Genomic DNA, 24,036 nt, shown 5'->3' with positions numbered 1-24,036 from the left:
TTCAAATTAAAATCTACTTATTATAGTTGGTTCCTCCAAATTGTCCTGGATAAAAACTAGATCCTGTCCCAAGGCAGTGTTAAAATAAGTTTTTACACGGGCCGTCAATTAATCACACATTTTGGCGTGGGCGTTATTGTTAAATATTTCTTTGATTGTTATTTCGCCGTTTGTAAAGTTAAAGGTCACACAATCTTACCTTCAATCTTATGATCCCAAGTTTAATAACATACTATTATACTAGTTATTAATAAGCAAAATATCGAATATGTATGACACGGATATCACTTGTGCACGATTTTTGATTCGAAATATGCGGGGAAATTTTATAGAAACATAATTATATCGATGATGGTTTGTCTATGCGAATTTTGTATTTTTTTGTGAAGATATTATAGTTGGATAAGATTTGTTTTTGTACATTCTGTGGTCTTATATAATAAGCTGACCAGTTATAAAGAATAATTTAAATTGTTCCCACGTGAAGATACAAAAAAATACATTCCTATACAAAAATTAATAGTTCCTCGAAAAGATATTGATTTTATTTACCTTGAAATATGCATACTGTGAATATAATTTGTTAATTAGTGACAAGATAAATTTTGTTTTGATACTTGTCTTTTAACAGATTCACTTGTTAAGCGATCATAGGTTTTCTTATATATTATGTAACCTCTAGAAAATGAATAATTTGATCAATTTTCTATATACGCAATTTCCAAATAAATATTTTTTCATAAAATGAACAAATTTGTTTGTAGAAACTTAAATGCATGCATGATAAATACTTACATCAATATTACACTATTATTTATTATGATGCAATTATATATTGAGACTTTCCCTCGTGTTAAAAAGATAAGATATAACTATTGTGGTAATAATACTAATACCGTGTGTTGTAATTTAGGTTCAAAATAGTTTTGCAATTGTAAGTAATGCGCCAAATATAATAATTATCTTAATGATAATGCTGGCACTCCTAAATGATACAGCAAATATTATGTTTAATAACAATTGTGTTATCGATTCTTGATTAACTGTTTCAATATATTTTATAAACTATAATACTATAGGTGTATGTTCTACCATATTCTTTGACATAAATAAAATAAGGTTGAAATCTTCTTAAACAACTTTACTGGTTTTAATAGCTTTAGCCGTGAACGTAACAAGTAACGACTATAGTTTTAAACAAACGCTATTGAATTTAAACACGTGATTAGCCTAATTATTATGGAGTTAAAATATATTATAAACATTCAGTGTCACCAGGCGTGGATGCTCATTGCATTAGTGAGGTGCAGAATGGACACCCTCCGTTGGTCACGTTTCATAATGATTTTTAAGACTCACGTACCTATTTACGTTCTTCCTATTACGTTTGTCGAATTTAAAAAAAAATTCTAGCTACAAAAATTATTTCTGAAGCATATTCCAGACCACTTAGTATTAGTGTAGTTATTGCCAAAAATAAAATTACTACTCAAATATTATAATAAAATATATATAAACTGTTAAATATGACAACCGATATTATACCTACTTAAAATTACACTCTATGCGTGCTCATTGCTTGTGAAATATAAACAATAATTCCCAATAGTTTTTCAAATTCTATGCATTATGCAATATATTATGCATAGAAATTTAAATTTCTAAAACGATAATAATTGTTTCTATCAATTACACGTGATAAATACTAGTAACACTATTAATTAATATATTATTGCCCATATACGTAAGACTTAACACTATATGGTTTGATTAATTTAATAATATAATTAAAACTGGACAATTACGATTATTTTCTATGATATTATATTATACTTCAAAATATGAAAAATTGGTATATTGGTGACCACGATAACTTACGAAAGTCGACACTAAAATTAGCTATTTAAACCCTGGTAAATTATAGTTTTCAATACTAGCTCCCGCCTGACACACAACTTTGATTACCTATTTTGTAATGTACCTACCTATGTGAATTGTATATTTTGTACATGCGGGTATACCGTATACCATATTTATGGTTTTTAACCATCGACAATAAAAGGTAGATTATCTAATCTACTAATGTGTATTTATTATTTAATATTGTAGGCAAATATACTCAATCATCAATCGTAATATTTGTATATAAATAACCAATAATCGGTAAATAGGTATACACATTTTTACCTACAAACTTACGTGTACATTATACATTTTACTTATGTCCTTATGTTATCCGAAAATGTGAGTTGTTTTACTGATTCACAAAAAAAAAAACTTTTGTATTGAAGAAGAATATATTTTTTATGGTATACTATTATAGGTAGGTAATGGTATCGTCAGAGATTATAACAGAGCAGGATTGTGGGTTCTGGCAGGTTATCCGGGGGACATATTTCTTTTATATATTTTTAAATATCAATCTTAAAGTGACTCACAAAGGTATGTCTACATAATGAATTTACGTTAAATTATTTCTTATCCGTTGTACGATTTTATATTGAGAATATTTTTTTTAAAGTTTAACCGAAAAGAATAGCGTCTTTATTTTAACGATATTAATAGCAGTATACTATTATAATAGTAATGCCCCTTTAGCCCCTAGTGTTGATCGGGACACGAATATCAGCGTGCAATTTCAGCGGGTTGTCGAAATAAATCTTGTAGTTTTTAGAAAGGCGCATTATGTCCTCAATTATTATTATTATTGTTCAAAGTATATAATGGAGACTTGAATACATCTTTGCACGATTTGTTTTGATCGTTTTAAAACCGTGCTTCACTCGACAACGCGTCGTATTGTAACGAAGAGTAATATTTTTGTATTGTTTTTCTGCTCAAAGAAAATAATATTGTCTTTGTTGTTTTTATAGGTACATATTAACAACTCACCGTCGTGAGTTCACCTGGATCTGATTGCCCTTAACCTATATGATCTAATAACGAAATAACGTACACGTTCTGCAGCGGTGCATAGACCCGAATCAAGGTGAATTACTTTTTCTCCCCGTAAAAACCAGTGGCACTTTCTTTGAATAAGACGTGTGTGGCACAGTGTACAACCACACTGTTAATCGCAAGACACACGCACGCGATTGACTTTATTGCAATTAAATTGTGTTGTTGAAAATATTGAATCAGTAAAAATAAAATAAATGTATATATTATACCAATTATTATAACATATTATCTTCTTTATTGTTGTTGTTTTGCGTATTTCGTGGATCTTTAAAAATTGCTTTATTTATAGCCTAGCCGTAGGTATATTTACAGTTAATATATTTATCGTCAATGGCTATTCTATATTTAATTATATATTCAAATTTAAAATGTATACCTTGACCCAATAACATATTACCTATGTTTTTATATATTTTTTTACGATATTTAACAATTTTTCAAATATTTTTCATGAATTTTACTTTACTAATTTGTATAAGTGTTGTCTCTGTAACATAAAATACGTATAATAAATTATATTGATAGTATATAATATTTTTGTATAACATTAGTATAATGAATTGGCTCGTACATTTATATAAAATGTATATAAAAATAATAAACAGAGTGTGGGGGTTAGATATCATTATTCTCTGCATTAATACATTTCATCATACATATACAAGTACTTACGTATACAAGAACATAAACTTAAACATTTCATAAAATAATGATATGCGCTCATTGTATTTCGGGTTGAAATTAAAATTGTTAACTGCAGTTTATACGTAATTTATAAAAAAAGTTCAATAAACCAAAAATTTTTTTAAGTCCTAAACTCTAAATATTTGATTAAAATGAACAAACATTTTTTAAACCCATATAGGTGTTATAATATGTTTATTATAATAACTATTTAATTAAGAAACCAGCAGTACTTTATATTAGTGTGGGTAAATACTATTACAACTATGTAATTATAAAAAAAACGACACTTTAAAGTTATGCAGGCATCTCCAGTGTTAATTTTACATATTACAGAACATGATTATGTTTTGATCATTTTTGATTAAGTTTATGATCCGAAAAATAATTACATACAAAACACGTAATTGTAAAACAAATAAAATTAAACGAGAAAATTTGAAAAAAATATAATTTATAACTAAAAATTGCTCGTGTAAAACACAAAGAAAAAAACGTGATTCTAATAAAAACGTAACGACTACAGTATTGTTTCAAGAAGTATTGTACCTATTGAAACGCATCATGAATTTAAATAATAATTGAAAATATAATTCATAATAATTTAGGCATGTACAATATACATGAATACAGTCCACTAACTATTACATTATTTTTTAGTTGATATATTAACAAGCGATATTATACGCGTAAAATTAGCTATAATATGACATAGGTCGCAGGTATAGTAATACTATTATGATATTTTGTGACAGAGAATTGTTTGAAAATCTAGAAAATTAATGAGGACTGTTTGTATAGTATATTGTACTAGTTTTCATATCGTTATTTTGCTTGTGTACTCTATTTTATCAATCACGAAAACGAACGAGGAAACGTAGTTTAAAAGCAAATGTCATCTAATAAAATAAACCCAAATACAATCTACAAAGCAATACACCTTGCAAGGTTTGAACGACACTGGTTTTTTTACAATGCACATGCACAAAGAGTCAAGGCTAAATTCACGAACGCACGTTGTAGGTCCTCTGCAGCACAAGTGGTCGTATAGGCACGTTTATTACATTATAATTTACTAATGTAGTGGTACAAAACTCGAATAATATGCAGCATGTCTCCATCTACAGTCAGTTAAGTTGATTGTTGGGATAACATGTTGATAACTCGTTTATTAGCATATTTTTATTTTAACCGTTTAAATGTCTAAAACCTTGCCTATACAGGATTTCCAGCAGAATAATATTATGCACATTTTTATTTTCTAGTTGGAAAGTTCTTTAATTAAAATTTGAAAATATGATCACCGGTGTCAGAGACGTTTTTGATTCCTCAAAAAAAAAAAATAAATAAATAAGTATTATTATTATAGTACCTAAGTAGATACTTAATATATTATATTATAATGTCTAGGATTTACGCGACGGTAGAATTTAAACACCTGCCAAAAATTATGGTTTTATTGAGAACGAAACGACGTATACTTCAACCGATCAGTATTTTCATATCCGTATAGGCGTAAAAGAGAATAAATTATTAATAAACTGGTAACTTTATTAGATATTATAGAAAATAATATTAGGTATGTTATGAGACAATATTGTCTCCTTTTTTAATCAAATTCTACGACACTTTTGACAGAGACGCGAAACAGTGTGTGGAAATTGAAAAGGTTCATACTAATATTACCAACATTAATTTTTATATTTATTAAGACAAAGCTCGGAATCGTTTTATTGAATGCAATGATTTATCATTGTTAATTTCAATAGGTACATTTACGATTTATGACATATTCAATGATAATGTACACTCAAAACATACTATACAGCAGAGCGAGTTTCAGGTTTTTTTTAAAAATATTAAGGTATGTGCCTACCTAATACTTCAAAAGTTGCTTACATAAAATATAAAGGTCAAATGTGCATCAATTGAATGGACATTTATTGTGCATCCAGCATTACAACATTTCAAAACTTCTATAATTTCTTAGAAATATAAATTAAAATCAAAACTTATTATAAGAAAAATATTAGCGAAAACGCATCAAATTTAGTTTAAAATCGTTTTTGAGCTGCATTTTATCGGTCATTATTTCATTCTAAAGACACGAAGTGCAAATGCAATGTTGGGATAACTAGGTATATAAAATAATGTTTAACGCTGAAGGCGGTCCAACAAAAAAAATGTGATCAACGATTCCTCAAAGGTGTAATTTAATATTCGTTGCCAAATGTTTTCCAATTTACATAATTATTCATGATATACATGGGAAATTATCTTATTCAGGATTAGGATTTAAAATGGATTTCTGTTGCCCTTTTGATTACTGCAGCAACTTATGCATAACAAATTAAGCAACGACTCGACGTAATTATTATTTACGTGTTGACCTTAGGCCTAAAAATAATCATTTCCGTATCCCAAAAGTGTGATGGGAAATGAAACGCGTTCGGTTGGTCAAACGTAGAAAGGTTAACACTGATGATTATAATATTAATGCATTATTTATTTTTATTGCCCTATAATTCGTGAACTCCGGGTGGTCCGGGAAATAGGATATAGCGATGAATCTGTTTTAAGTTATATTTTAAATTTATGTATATTTGCTATTGCATCACATGCATTTTTAAAAAACCAGGCCTAACCAGATTTCATTCATTCCAAAATAAAGAGGTTAGGCTAAGATTAAAAAACTTGTTTGATTTTGACGTTTGAAACTTTATAAAACGAAAGAGGAAATATTTATAATACTTAATCAGTTAGTAAAAAAAAATATATATATATGTATATACTGTGGCCTTAATAGAAGTTAGAAATTGCTTTTATATATAGTAGGTAAGAAATCTTAAATAGGTTTTTAAATTAAAGTTTTTGAAATGCGAGGAAAATTATCAGTTAGGTAAATAATTGTATGCACCGACTACCAGCACCCAACACACCTGTATTGCTGCATACAGTATATAGATAATGTTATTTAAAAACAATAATTGTAACAAATCATTTTAATTATAATTAATATTTTGAGGTACTTATATAGTATAATTTATTTTGTTTATTTATTTTCATTTTACAATTGATATGCCAAACGGCAATTACAATGGGGTAAATGAAACTAGTTGATTAGGTACTACAACAGTTCAAACAAAACGAAACAATTAACTAACGATATAGTTTTATGAATCAATAGTAGGTACTATGAGACTCGAATAACGGCTATAAGTAATACCTACCTAGATTTATTGTAAATTGTAAATGTGGATATTAAAACCACGATCTTATTATACGTAAGTATTCCTATTAATTGTTTTTTTTGTTTTTTATACCATTTAGGAAAATTAATTCCAATAAAATCCAATTTTTTCAAATAATAACTTATATAAATGCATCAGGTAGATTATTGTTATTTGACAACTAATAGTACTAGGTATATGTACGCTTATTTATTTTTATGAATGGAATTTACACAGTCATAGTCAACAAAAGAAATAACCGTGTATAATAGAACATTATACTTACACTAAAAGAGTGCAGGGTAAACGATAAACATTTCGGTTGAATTTTTATACCGAGTCATTTTCAAACGCATTGACCTTGGTTGAAAACGATTGACTTTGATTGAGTTCGTTAAGCGTAAACATAACGACTAATTGGTCAGCAAGCGACAATGTATAATAAAAAATATGTATATCATGACTTAAGTCATTTGTTTGGTAATTAATATACAGAGATTTATTGTATTATAGCAAAGCAAATAGACTCATTCGTCGTAATGGTCATCGAACCATATGTATTATATTACACAATAAATAATAATAATAAAAAAACCTTTGTTAATTGAACATATTAATGATTTCATTAAGTACGTATTCGAAAGATTTAACTACAATCATAATAATGTGTTGCAGAGTAACGTGCAGGGTAACCTAATTGGTTACAATATAAAAGTAATTATAATTTATAATAATCATATAATATCTAACGTTAGTTGTTACCCTATATAGGCCGCTCTAATGTAAAACTTGTGCAGAATCCTTGCAATAAGTATAAGGACGTTCAAGAAATTATAATAAGCTTCTTTTTTGAGTACCCCTCATACAAGCTTCGCGCTTATACTTCATTGTTCGTCCTATTAATTCTTATACTTAAATTAACTATTCTCAGGTATAATAATATTATATTGTATGAATAGATAAGTACCGATCACCAGTGAGACGAGTATGAATAGTATAGCAGAATAAAAAAGAAATTCATTTTATCTGAATAAATACTATTGATTTGTGTGCCCATAAAGATTTTTTTTTAAATCGTATTAATTTTCACTTAATATAGCTTGAATTGATTCCATCACCTTTACAAGCCATTTATAGGTACGTACATACAATGACGTATTGGCGTACAATACAGGTGTCGAAATATGAAATGAATATTAATTATTATTGTACAATATAATATATTACATTTTCTTGTCGATTACATCTTTAAATAAACAACGATAACGACAACCTGTTGGTGATTTGAATACAGATGCACGGCCATAATGTCAAAGGTAATATTATCAAAATTATATTTTGTCTTAGCCAAAGGTTTTTAAGTCTCCAACAGGTGTAATGCAGCGATTTTGGAGAGTAATAATATTATTATCAACGTATCCAAGGCTGATAATATAATACGGACATCGATTTGTATGCACGATATAATACGGTGCATCTGCAATTAATTATAAGTTTATTATTTATGGCCTTTAAGTCGATCGATCCATCAGTCGGTCAAGGGCCGACAATATTCGTATTCGTATCGCGGCTTTGTATATGTATATAAGATAGTTGTACAATATATCGTCATTCATTATATTATATTACTATTTAGTATTTACTACTAATGTGATTATGGTACGTTAAAGGATGCCGTGATCTGCAATAAGCGGTCTTCAAAGATTTTGGCTGTTTATTGCGATTGACCGTGATTAAATTCAAGAAAATACGAATGATTAACGTCAATTTAATAGATGTAATCTTAATTATAAGGCATTAAAATAAGTTTTTTCATCATACCCCACTGGCTATATAGGTACTATCAATGACGACGTGTATACGCACTCTGCAGATTCCCAACTCCAAAACCCAAACGCGTAGTGTCAAAGTGTTAAGGTCACGAACAAATCGCGTAAACGCACATCCTTATACTTCTATAAGGCATTTATATAGGTGCCTATATGTTTATTCTATGAACCTAAATAAAACATCCACGGCCTTAACCTTTTTCATAAACTGTATGGTTGTACCTATATATAGGTATAATAATAACAACCACAATAACAAAAATTAATAACAATAACAATAATAACATAAATCATAAATCATAATAATATTAAATAAAAGAACAGGAACTTTTACTATATTTTTTGGGCAACGGTCATAGTTTTTAATGATATTTTCGCCACGCGGATAAGTAATAATAATAATAATTATAATAATAATAATAATTGTGCAACACGCATGGCAAACCGCACTATAAGCGTATATGTACGTAATAATATAGCTATTACCTATTATTGTGTACGTATAAGTAAGTATAGGAAAAGGACGAATTCAAATATTTTATTATACGAGTAAAATATGTATAGGTACAATGATTCATAATAATAATATATATATATATATGTATAGGCACCTGCTAATATAACAATATAATGTGTGGCGCAAGGACGTGCCTATATATAATATATTATATACCTATTATTATTGTTGCATAGATGCGCACGCACTATTGTAATATTATGTGAATCACTAACGGTCCAAATCTGGGTACGCGAAATCGTGCTAAGGATGTGACGATATTATGTAGTTGTGCGTATTAGGTATTTAGGTACCTAGCTAAGGTAAATACCTAACCCGTAATGCGTGTCCATACCTCACGTCTGTGACGTTTTCAACACTATAGGTGCCATGTGCCTATGTACGATTCCGTTTCAATTTGGTCAGGATGAACCATGGATGTGAAATCGGAAACATCGCAAGACCGCCGTATGTATATGGTATTAAATAATAATATATTATATTATTGTAAAACACGTAGCCTTGTCTCGGACGTACCTATACATTGTACTCGGCTACCCATTATCGTATATTATTATGATTGTTTAATGTTTAGCATATTACATCCGCGTATTTTGCTAGCTGTATAGGTACTTGAAGTATATAAACCATAATAAGGTATACGTATACCCATCTATAATAGTATTGACAGACAAATAATTGCGTGCGTACTTATACATTTTTTTTTGCTCCAAGAATTTCGTCAAAATTGAGAAAATTTGCAGTTTTAAGTTACGTTCAAGACGGGTAGTCATAACTCGGTCATCTTGGCCACCACGATTATTACAATTTTTTACTCAAAACGGCTTCGTTTACAAAAATAAATGTATAAATAGAAAATAAAACTTTTTGGTTATTTTCCAAAGCGGATTGATTTCTATTTTGCAGGACGATCCTATTTAGAACTCTTTTCCACATCTAGAATCTAACATTTTGCAGTCGATAAACTTTGACACTCCGTAATGTAATGCACACGTCACACCTATTTAAGTTTAATAATCAAATTATCATTTTGACATTTTGACATTAACCAACAAATATATAATTTTTAAGAAATTGAACCTGAGCTAAGCTCAGTCACCCAATACTACGATAAAAAGTATAGTAGGTACACTGAATATATTATTATTTACCTACCTACTCCGAGAACTCCTCTGTTCAAGAATTTAAATTTATTTTATTGTACATTACACGTTTAAAACTAAACGAAATCAGATAATATTAAAAAAAATGTAATCTAATATGTACATACGATGTACATAAAGTGAGATGTGTATATTCGTGATGATGCAACTATGTAACATAAAGTGTTATCTATGAAATTATTATTTATTTACTTTAATAGAATACCATCTATTCTTGTAAATAAGAATAGTATATGTGTTAAAACTTAAAATGAAGAGTTAACAATACATTTAGAGACCGATAAATCAGACGGCGAAGTGTGGGAATCTACTAACATATAGATATATAGCGTATCCATTGGCGCTCGGAGAGGAATGTAAGACAGTGTCTATAGTGTTTAATCCATTTTAGTTTTTTTTTTAATAAGCATTGGGTACAGTTTCAAATGTAAAGAAAGAACAAAAATCCAGCCAAAATCGTGAAACTTGAGTATTTTATAGGCTCGCGGATATAGATGAAAGTATAAACCAAGAGTCACCAACTAGTCGATAATTAGAAGAATATCGGTCGATCTTATTAGAAATTAATTATACTATTATCTATTGATCACGTTTAGTCTTAAAGTTAAAACAGTACACCCTAATTACGGCTTTATATACAAAGTAAAGTATTTGTTAGCGAAGAAAAACATACAATTTTATGATGGAGAAACAACGAAAGAATAATAATATATATTTTATTATTATGCTACATTGTTACATGTAATAATATAAGTAGTACCTATATCTAAACAAAAAGTGGTAGAACACCAGATGCATACAATTTCGAGTGTGGCTCACGCTTGTTGGAAAAAGTTATTATATATCCCTGGTATATACTGTAGCTTATACCATTATAGAAGTTTTCAGTATGCAATTTATTAAAAATTAACCTGTATATGTATACGTTGAAAATATAAAAAAAACCCGATCTTTGACAATGATAAAATTAATGTTTAATTTATCTTGCATTTATAGTAAAACCGTAGTTGTCCTTAAAGTTAGGCGTACACCGTAAATAATGCAAAGTGTCTAACTGAAAACCTATTAAAGCAGCAGCACGGATAGATATATTTAAATAATATAAAAATGATGGTCAATACCAAATACCATTGATTTTAACATATTTAATTAATATAATAAATGATAATAAGCACTATAATTTTTTTTATAGTTTTCCGCTTGCCTGTAAGTATGCGGTAAAAACCGCGTTTGACATAAAAATTCTGCGTTCCATGACTGCTAAAGTTCGTTTTAGGCAAAAAAATATAAGTACCTATGTACTTTAGAAATTGATTGCACTCGTTTATGGTTTCAACCTTCTATATATATATATACAATATACATAATATATAATGTATAGGTATACATTATACCAGCCAAAACCTATGACGTGCGTGCGTTCTTCAAGACGATGTTTGAATTAATTAAATATTCCAATACTGCACACACACACTGGAAAATTCAACCTTCTCGGCCCCGTGTTACGTACATCATAGTTAAATATTAATTCGTATTATATTTCCGTGAGAAAAAAAACCGATTTCATATCAATTAAACCTTTGTCTTTTGTGTTTCTCTTCAATTAGTCGAAGGAATATATGATTCGAATAATCAATATTCTATGTGTCCACTATAGACTATCGGAGCAGCGTACGAACGATAAGCGAGTGCCTACCTATACCTATATATAGCTGGTAATCAAAGTAGGCATAGCTGGTTACCCACCAGCGTCTTATATCGTTTACCTAAGTATAACAATATTATGTCAATATTTTCCAAAAATGTATTATAATTATATTATAGTTGTGCATGTATTATTATTGTACCGCTGCAGGTTGACAGACGGTCGAAAACAGAGTTTACCATATTGTGCTAGGTACCACCTCGTATTTCGGTATCGTATTTTTAACCATATGTCATTTACTAAGCACACGAATAGTTGCGACGATGCACAGCGAGGTTTTTTTTTACAGAAGCTTTTCGTAAAAAAAAATATTATAGTTTTGTGGCTGCTTTATAATATGTATGGTGACATTAATTAACCATCAAAGTTACCGGATCTGCCAGCATGAGACTTTTATATTTTTTATTTATTTTTTTTTCTGCGGCGATATTATTTAAAGACCAACGTTTATTTTTATCACTCACCACTCACGAAATACCGATAGACGAATCGAAATCTCGGTGGGCCGTTTTCTTCCATTCCGACATTACATATTATACGCGTCATGCTAGTATTATTATAACTGATATATTAAAATGATTTCGAACCAAAAAAGTATAACGTATAACGTGTCGTTACACGCTTACCGCGGCGCTTATTCAACGACTAAAATATGCGTCAAAGTATTCGAATGGTACCTACGTAAATGTAATACAAAAACAATGTAAAATTACAACTATAATATAATATTTTAGTGAAGTGCCTCGACCTGCTATAACAGCTATTGTTATAAAAAATCGTTAGACAAACTTAATAAGTAATTTTTTTTTAATAATACATATCATAACAACAGCTGCGCAGGACACTAAAAATAGACGTTCTATAACTAACTATACTATAATGCGATCCGTTCCATTTACAATATTCTTAAGATAGGTATGAAATTAATTAAAAAATGCATTTTTATTTATTAATAACTATACGAACTCAGCTTCGGCGATTGGACCATTAGTACTACATAATATTATGATATAATAAAAATTACATTTTACAAATGAAAACATGTAGGATATTGACCCGGTGTTTGAATAGAAAAAAACAAATGTTTATATTATAGGTAAATAAAAAAAACATGTATTTGGAAATCACTGCAGTGTTGACCTGTTGTTTATTGATTGTTAAGGTTTTCTGGAAACGTGTTAATTACCATAAAAAGGAATCAATGTCTAAAGTCTATCCCTGGGATATCATAGATAACTCACGTCCTCACGACCTTCAATTTGCATGAAACATCAATGCATTTCAATATTTCCTCATGTGGCTTAATATTTCCTTAGATACGTCACAGGTAGCGAACAATAATATAAATTATAATTTAAGAGAAAAAAACATCTTTGGTAATATACACGTACGTAGGTACATACATTTTAAGAGTGCCTATACTTGTGTGTACACTGTACATAATATATTAAGCACGCATGACGTGTAAACCGATGAAAATCCTGTAATTTATAATTAAGTATATTTTATAGAAATGATGACATTAAAAACTGTTAACATTTGTTCAGGTAATACGTGAGATGAAAACAACGGTTTGCGGTTAGTGGCATGTTTAATAATAATATAAATAATATGTTAATATGATGCTTTAATGTTCAGTGATACCTGTATGCGGTGTGAGGATAATGTATAGGTGTATCTATTGTAAAGTGTAAATGTGTAAAATTTTTAAATCAAAGTGTGTACATTATGAAACCTCAACACTCAATACATTGTAAAACATTAATTAAAAATAAAACAATATCGTTAAAAAAAATATTTATGAACATCGTCACTCACATTTTAAACGTTAACATATTTCAATAAAATTACCACACGTCCATACACTGTAAGTGTAGAGTCTATATTTAATAATTATTGAAGTCCGTGATGAAAAGGGCTCGGCTTATATATTTTAACGTATTTTCTAATATTAATTATTGTATTTCGTTTTTCGTTTTTCGTTCTACCGGTCCATTGTAAATATCTCAAACGTATTTATAATTTGGCAGAGCGTGTTCGCGTACAGTTTGACTAGAAATACTTTAAAAGCAGAATTTTGGAATTTTAAAATTGTGATGTCACAACGAATAAGATAACGGCATAATAGTTAATTAAAAGTACGTTTAGATACTGCCAACTAGCCAACTGATTTAAAGAAACTTTGCGTGTATTTTTATTTATATTTTCTGATATTGTTTAACTATGTAGAAATATAGGGGACTAGTCAAATGGGTCATCAACCGACGAATTATCTGTGCTAACTGCAAAAACCCGTCCAAAAATTCTGGAATTTGTTCTTTTTTTTGATACGATTATTCGTTTACGTAGCTATAGCTCAAAAATACGATACCTAAGGATAATAATCGGATATAATGTCACTAATGATTCACAAATATATAATATATTGTCAGTTGCCTATATTTCACCGCACCTTGTCTAAGCTTAATATATTGTATTTAAAACTGCATAATTCGTAACCAGTATAAACGAGTTTTGAACTAGGCGTAGGTATTAAAAATGTGAAATTAATTGCACTGCGTAAAGTAGGACTGCGATTTTTCATTGACATTGACAGGATTCGTTGAATAAAAGTCCTTAGAAAAAAATATACAACCGCAGTGACGATTTCAGATTTGTATAATACCAAACTGCATACTGCAGTGATATACTGATATAACCTATCATAGTTATAATATTGTAGATCCCAGTAAGTCGTACAGTCAATAATTATTGAATTATATAAAGTGTTGTAAACCGATCAGTCTATTATCGTTCCGGCTGCAGTAGTTGTAGGTATATATTAGGTAAGTGACCTACCGTGGGTCTAACCGCAGAAACTCGTGCACAAATTTTGAAATTTCTTCTTTTTTTAAGGAACTTAAAAAAAGTGCCACGATTATTCGTTGACGTAGACTGTATACTTACAGCTCAAAAATTACGATATAATAATCGAATATAACGAAACTAATGAATACAAATTTATATAATATATTGCCAGTTACCTTTATTTCATCGCATCTTATCTACGTTAACATAGTGTACAATTGTATAATAGTTTTTAAAACTGCATAAACCGTAACCAGTAAAAAACGGGTTTTGAACTAGGCATTCAAAATGTGAAACTAATCGAACTGCGTAAAGTAGAACTGCAATTTTTCATTAACACTGTCCGGATTAGTTACCCGGGTACAACAGGTAGCTACAACTGCAGTGACGATTTGTATACCACAACTGCGGTGTCTAGTGATATACCTATCATACCAATTATTATAATATTGTAAGATCCCGGTAAGTCGCTTAGTCAATAATTATTATACATTATGCTGTAGACGATCGGTCTATCGTGAGTAGGTATTATAGGTAATAGGTAATATAACATAGTGGAACCGAAGACGACGACGGTGGTCGCTTGTGCCGCAGACGGTCGACGCGATGATGTTGACTTCCCGGGGCACACGGTCTCGGGATCCGCGGTAGCGTTAAAGTGTTTGAGTACACACGTCATTATTCGTCGGCAAGGTCAACAGTTGGTCAACGTTAAAACGAAACGGGTAACGGCGGCGGCGGCGGAGGAGACGCATTAAGGATTCAGAGAACGTACGCCCGTCCCGCATGTACAATAATAATAATAATAATATAATATATTGTAGAATAGAATAATATAATATAGAGGATCCTATTGACGCACTCGAGTATAGTATAGATCCGTGAACTTAGTCACCGGCCCAACCGCACGCCGCGGGAGAGTCCATTGAAATTCGGGTCGGCCCGGCGGACACGTGACAAGAGTACAAGACAGACAAGTGAGATTATAGTACATATATATTATACATTATTATTAACACGAGACTGCCGCGGGTGGGATATCGGCTGTGGCGATAAATTAATATAATCGTGAAAACTTCAAAAACCATCACTGACGTATCGTCATATCCTGGGCCGTATGCCTATATTATATTATGTATAATGTATAATATTATTATGTCTTGTATATATTACAATTGTATTATGACGTATAATCCGCAGTTTGTTAAGATAATGATAAGATTATAATGTGGGTGGTGTCACTGATCTGTATTTAAATTTATTCAGTGGCCGCGGTTTGGTTTTGGAAATACCCAGATTCCCTCGGACCTGTAATTACTCATTAGTTGTTTTTAAGGTATTTACCGACATTCGCAGGTGCGAGCGATTATGCAATGTCTACGTGGAGGACAGTGGGTACTTCCAAAAGTCCCGAGACAATTATGGCAATGAAAACGTCGTTTTAGATTCTGCAGAGTGAAGCGAATGAGCAATGAATTTGTATTGGTTAATGGTTTTATAATGACATGACGTGTGTTATTTTTTTGTGTCCGATGTCTTTTGGAGCAGTAAAAATGCTTCAATAATGTTCGACTTTGAGGATAATTTCCGGTAAAAAATTGTATCCTATGGTACTTTGGGGATTTGGGTGAAACAAATCATTTCCAGAAATTTATTAAATAATCAGGAAAAACTAAAAAAATTAACAATCATTATTGATAATATTAAATTTTAAATTTTTTAACAAACACTTTATATTTTAATTTTCTTGACATTATAGTACCTATAATTTTAAACCTATCTTTAGGATCTTTTAGCACTATTTGTAGACATTTGAAATTATCGATATTTTTTTCTAAGTAGATATGTTGTTATATTATTTTTCTATATCAAAAAGAGTGAACATTTTAAATTGTTGACAAAATGCATCAAAATCACAAACATTTGCAAATCATTTTTTAGCTATAAATTCATAAGGTTTTCAATTCTTTTCTTTTCTGAAATTGTAATACTAGGTTGCTTGTAATTTATTTTTTAGTCATACAAATCATTTTTTATAGATATTTGAAGTTAAAATGTTGACAAAGTTAGATATTTAAATGACAATTATTATAATAACGAGCTTAAAAATATTCAGGCATATTTTAATTCATCTATATCGCGAACCTATTCACACCGTTATAATAAGATACATACACTTATAAGTTAATAACAGTAATATATTATGATATACTATTATAATAACTATAATATAGGTCCTATATTTAGGATGTACGATGTGTTTGGCAATAATTAATTGAACCTTCTGTATTACTAATAGAAAACCAAATTACTAATAAGTACCTACCTAGTTATATAAGTACGGCTTGTCCGTCTCCGCTCAGTACCGCAATAATTTATCATTGAATTTAACACGTTCATTACAACAGTGACCTATACTCAATGACGACTGGCGAGGTACGATCGAAACCTACTATACAGCAGAGCGACTGACCCGGTTTTTATTTTATATTTTTAATTTGTCATGCGTATAAGAAACAATGCATTTTTAGTATAACGCGACAAACTTGTTGCGGATCACTATTCATTATTAAATACTGCAAAATAATATTACATTTTATACGTTAAATATTATAATGCATCAATTGACTTTAAAAATCGTACCGATAGCAGTTAACATGTAAACATTATGCAGATTATATTATATGGTAGACATAAAACGATTAGTTTTTTCATATAGTAAATAATAATTATAGACACATTACGATCTTAATAACACGTCTACGTAATAAATTGGTTTGTGTTAAGTTCCTATACTATATATACGCATGGCTAAAGTGGATTTTCACATTATTATTGCATTATGATTGAAATATGGAAAAAAAATTGTTGTATGCATCGCATTTTTCCCAATTACACAAAATAAATACTTTTTATATTAACATGCACAATGCGCATTGCACGTGTGTGACGTTGGAATTATGTACCTATGTATTATTATTATTAAATATTATGTACGGTACTATAATCTGTACAATAAATGCATGTATTTTCATTTTAATGTGATATTATATGTATACTGTACCTATACGTAATGATACAATTTGCGTATCTTCTTTCGTATGTCTCACGACGCAAAAACTTAATTTAAACGATTCTTTTATGTTTAACCATAGACAAAAAAATCTACAAACAGAATAGACAGTGACTAAATATATCGTCTATCGGAGCTCACTATTCGATTTATTTATTTGAATTCAAGTAATTTAACAAACCAGTAAGTGGTGCAGTACACAATATAATAAAATCAGAGACGGGCTATAATTATTAACATTTTATCGTCTCCAACACTATAATAATAATAATATTGTTAATGAGTAAAAAAAAAAATAGCAATATTTAACTTAACACTGTACCCACAACAATGCAGTATTTTTGTTCATTGTCTAAGTAACAATTATTATATAAAATACGGAAAGCTTTGCTCGCAGAACAATGCGCACGTGATTATAGGAAATGCATTATTTTGTTTGTTGCAACAAGTCAATGAAATACATGGAACTTGTAATATTATGCGAAGATTGAATAATATAGTTATAATGATTAAATCTTCTATATTTTTATTTCGGTCTTCACCACGATTAAATCGTGTTTGCTTTCACCTTGACATTGATAAAAATAACAACTAAATTATATTATATAAAGCTACACATACAATATTATGTATGTAACTTTTTTTGCATTTTCACGAGCTAACCGTACCTATACGCGTTTAGAAACACGATCACATTAAATCTATACATTCGATTCGTACTTTAATAGTGTCTTATTCATATTTATCGAAATGCTTATATTAAACGTTATATTTACCTATTTTCTATCTTATGTCTAATGTCTTTACGTGTTCAAAATTATTTATTTTTTTTAAATATTTACATTTATATATTTAAGTAATTTACTTATGTGTACGAGCTTTCGGTAGGTACGTAAATACAATTATAGATGTATAACATTGCCTGCTACTACTTTATTTCTTAAGCTTTAATTTTATAACTTATCTATTATATTTTTGCCATATCTTATTCATTTGTTAGACATACGTTTACATTATTTTAGGCACCACACCAATTCATCGGTTTATTATTTTATTGTTGATGAAATATCAGAAATAATTCTTATTTTTTTATTTATTCATAACAATTCTAAATTAAAAACAAATAAACAATTTAAGAATTTCCTTCCAAGTAACGTACAAAATACTTGATCTACTTTTAACTTTTTAGTGCTAATTTTGTAATTTTTGCAACATTTGTATATTGAATTCATGTACCAAATTTAATGCTAATCATCGCGCACAAACGCACAATTACTATTTAGACATTTTAATTTTTAACGAGAGGTTATAACAATTTCCTAATATATATCACAATTTTTTCATAATTTTACTTTCATTATTTCAATTCACGTAATGTAGGTAGGTAAATTATTTTAAATAAGTAGTTTTCATTATTTATGTTACACGAACTGAAACTGCAGACTTAACTGTATACAACTAATAACACTAGGCATATACAACTCGATAAAATATTTTGCATTATTTAAATACTTAAATAACTATATTATGTTGCGTTGATGTGTGTTCCTAACTATAAAAATATAATTTAAAATATTTATATTTCCAAACAATTAGTAATTACGATTACGTACAGTGAATAAATCACTAGGTGGATAATTGCTGCAGTTATAGCTTTCTATAGAGTATCGACGGCTCTATAATTTCAATTCGTTGTTTAATATACCTACCTATCATTTTAATTCCCATATGCTAGCGATTTCATTTAACCCAATAAACAAGTTGCAATTGTTAATTCGGCTTGTTTGGGAACCGGTGGGATGCAAGGTTGATTTAGTTTCAATTTCTATCGCATACGCAATACTAAAAACAAACCGATTACCAAGGCTGACCGCTTCTTTTTAAGATTGGTGAAAAATTCCTATCGCCTGTCGTAGTAGGTTTTTGCAAAATGTGAAATGCAAAATAGTGTGACTAAATAATATATAAAAGAATCATATTATTATTAGTATATGAATAGTACACGATGTTTTTTCCATCTATTGTGATGACCTTTCTCGGCTATAATTATATTGTGTTTAAAAAACTGTCGAATATGATGATAGTTCACGTTGTTGAATTTTGTTTTGAAACGAACTGATTATTTATTATGGGATTCAAAATGTAATTAAAATAATAATGTGGGTACCAATAATCTTTTATTATTTAAATTTTATTATATAAAAAATACATTTTAGTTTCTGCGGATATTATTATTATTATTTTTTATTGTACATAATATTATCAAAAAAAGATTTATTTACTTAGAAACAATAAATAAATTTAAATAATTAGTTTTAAAATGTTCCGATATTCGCAGACCTACTTTATTATTATATAGGTACTCATTAAAATACACTTGAAATAAAATTTATATTAAATTAGTTTGTATAATATGACGTAAGTTGGAAATTGGGTTAAATTAGAAATTTTATTGAACCATTATTTTACCCTCTGTGGTCTTTATATACGTGGTTTAAAGAACACCATAATATAACCTTGATGTATGGTGAAACTGGAGGTACAAAAGATGGTTAGGTTATTTTAACCATAGGTACGTAAGTACTTATTTAAATTATAAGGTATTAGTCACCAAAAGTATATAAGGTTTGTTTCACCACAAAAATCGTAAAATTATATTAGTGATAAAATAATGAAAAAAAAAATGTATTATTACTATGTAAATAATATAAAAACATTTATTTATACTTTGAAAAAAAAAAGATAATGATCAAGATATTGATTAGTTTATATAATAGTATGACGTTTAAAGAAAGTCGACAGACGACAAATATTGCGCTCTGAAATATTGAAAACTATATAATTATATAAATACCTACTTTTATATATAAATCTGATATTTAAAACCAATGATATGAAAAAAAACATCGTATAAAATCTTTGTAACCAATAATCTATTTACGGTTTATTATGAAAAAAAACTATCAACTATAAACTACTTATCTGGCTTTGATTGACTAGATTGATAAGACGTAAACAAATGTTTGCCTTAAATTAAAGCTTGAACGGTTTATGAGAGAATATCTTTGATCGAATGCGAATGATCCGTAATCATCGATGTTCGGAAAAAAAGTTTCCAAAGTCTTCTATAAGGCTCCGTAAGTCTCCGAAAGGCTACGTACGTGATCGATATTCGATTTTATTTTAAATCCTGATTACCTACTATTGGGATTCATATTCTACTTAATACCAGCTAGTCAAATATTTATATAATATTAGATGATATTACATGCTATTATCATGCTCCGTCATTGTATAATATTATACGAAAATATGACAAAAAAAACAAATGTCTTTTGGGTTTATTATTATTGTATTTTATGTCATACGCCGTTGAGCGAAATAACCTATATTCGTGCTCGTCATGCTCATTTAATATTATTATCGGCAGCTACATATTACATACGATTTTATACTATTTTAATAACAATAATTGTTAACACGTACCTATAGTACAGAGCGGTTTCCTTGTGTGATTAGACGCGTTGGACGTTTCACCTCTGGAGGTTGTGGAAGACGTCTCTGTGGACAAGCCTTTGCCGCTGACCACTTCGAGACAGGGCCATTTCGCGTCGTCCTCTTTCTCATTTAGTGGGTCACTTTTCACCAGTGCTGCGGTCAAATTCAGAGCAGCTATGTTCGTTTTGTAATAATTCCGCTGGTTTTGATCCATGTCGTCCGCCCCCCGTCCGGCTCGTTCAGTGGCGGCGAATAAAATAGCGAATCGACGGTAAAAATGTCAATAGAGATATCCGATATCTCAATGCACAATCTATCTTCGTGCCATTGTTTCTATATTATAATATGCTGTCACAAAGCTCTAAAACAAAAATTAGACACCAATAGTTAGTATAAAGCTCACGTGTGACGTTGATAATACATTTTTTTTATGACTTAATAATTGGTCGTTTATGTATTGCAAACGAACGATTGGAACGATTTAATGTAAAATGCATTTTATATTACAAGGCGAACCGCAAGAATACTACTTTCGTTCATTACCTACGTCGGTGATCGCGTAGAGAGGAGAAATAATAAATCTCGTTGACAACTATATTAAAAAAAATATGTATTAATAAAATACAATTTTTTTAAATAATTATTTTCAGTTACAATATAATATGAAGTCTATCATACTTATAGTTTATATTATTACTAATTTTATAATGTGCACGTATCGTAATATTATTACCAAGCGTGCATTAGCAAATATAAGAAAAAATGTACAATAAAGATTTAAATTTATTTAAAACTTATTTTCAATACTTTAAAATATTTTATACGTTAAGTTCATAATGTAATATAGGTACTTACTTAGTTGTATATTACGTATGATATTTATTATAATTTGTATGATTAATATAACGTTATAGGTACCTATACAATTACATAACGACACATTTATACGCCAAATTAATTGAAAGTAATTACCTCACAAAACATTATTTAAGTTGATACTTAAATTAATTTAAGTACCATAAAAAATGAATTATTATTGTATTCGAACAAATGCCATAATTTACGAAAATGTAGTTCTCTCAGTCGTTTTGATTGAAAATCGTAACGTGCCAAACGTCAAGTAGAAAAAAAACTACTTCTAATGAAAATGCATTATTAAGGTACAAACCATACTTGAATGAATAAGTTATACAATTCTATTTTGACATAATACATCGCTGTTTTTTGTTTTTCAATTATAACGCATTAAGTCAGAGTAATAATTATATAAAAAAAAATTTTCAAGATATTGGTATCCGTAATTTCTTTCAACTTATTCTTTCACCGTTTACGTATAGGTATAGGTAAGTACACTGTAACTGTGTAACATACAAATGATTACACACAATGTATGACTCAATACAGTATGATGAGCGTGACCGTAACTTTCGTATTGACTATAATAAAAAAAAAAAAATCCATAATCGATATCACGCATTTGAGCATAATATAATATGATGAATTACGATGAATTGTGCTATATAGGTTCGCGATCTTACACCGAACCGCGTGGTTATAAGAATACAAACGCGGCCGTGTTACGGCGCGGACCCAAGAAAAATGAATCATCACGAAGGTACCTACATAAAAATACTGTACAGATTGTATTATTTTATGGATGTGCACACTCACGTTGTTGTCCGGACGTCGATGTCGCGCGCTCTAGACGAATATAACGATTTTAACAATAATAATATTATCGTTGCAGTCTTCGTGAAAAACGGTTAATAATATGACGATAGGTATAATATCACGAGCGTAGCGGAAAAAACAAAATATAAAAAAAAAATTACATGAACCGAGAAAAGCCCGCGAGATTTCACCGGATGAAAACGTGGTCGATTAATTAATTGTCCGTCAGGTGCCCGGCCCGGTCCCGGTGTAAAAAAAAATCTATAATATCGAGTGTGTAGCTTGCAGTATTGCGTTAAAATTTAATATAATATGATATATAAGAAAAATACGCGCAAACACACGGATACACACAACACGTGCGATATAATAATATATAATATACACACAATTTCTATGTGCCGATATTGCAGTTAATGTGTTTGACCAGAACAGGACTGATAGAGCCAACGGGCACCGAACAATGACTGCAGCCTGTGGAGTATCGGTTCGTTTGCCGGGTGCCACCGTACGCGGATCCGCTCGTCGCTCACGGCCACCGAAGCTCCCTTTCCCTTCGCGTTGTAGTCAAATTGCATACGCTGGTCCCCGTGCAACGCGCATCGCAGTCTCCTCGTCGTCTTCGCCGCAGCGGCCAATGTCGATGACGACAGTCATGATAATATTATAATAACAGCGATATAAATTATTGTGATCACGGATTCACACGGCTCTCGCGGCGGCGAGATGAGAAAAAATATATATATATATATTATAATAATAATAAAAATAATAACGAAACAAAAAGTAGGAAACGATTTCGACCTACACGCGCGCGCTCGCGTATATTATACAGCCACAGTAATAGTAATGGTAGTA

The 24,036-nt window shown here is 29.7% G+C and overlaps 1 protein-coding gene across 1 annotated transcript in view; it reads right to left on the bottom strand.

Annotated features, from left to right (window-relative positions):
* The window catches only part of LOC132935822 (scavenger receptor class B member 1-like), a 41,142-nt gene extending 17,469 nt beyond the window's left edge, over positions 1-23,673 (bottom strand). The window contains exons 1-2 of the mRNA XM_061002452.1: positions 23,179-23,673; positions 21,496-21,868 (exon numbers count right to left, since the gene is read on the bottom strand). Of these exons, the coding sequence (XP_060858435.1) occupies positions 21,496-21,721 (226 nt within the window). The 5' untranslated portion in view covers positions 21,722-21,868; positions 23,179-23,673. The remainder of the gene's footprint in view (positions 1-21,495; positions 21,869-23,178) is intronic.
* Positions 23,674-24,036: the final 363 nt, after the last annotated feature.

The sequence above is a fragment of the Metopolophium dirhodum genome, chromosome 1 (assembly GCF_019925205.1).
Source record: "Metopolophium dirhodum isolate CAU chromosome 1, ASM1992520v1, whole genome shotgun sequence".
Taxonomy (NCBI): Eukaryota; Metazoa; Arthropoda; class Insecta; order Hemiptera; family Aphididae; genus Metopolophium; species Metopolophium dirhodum.
Note: the sequence above shows the minus strand (reverse complement) of the source record. Positions and strands in the feature narration are given on the sequence as shown.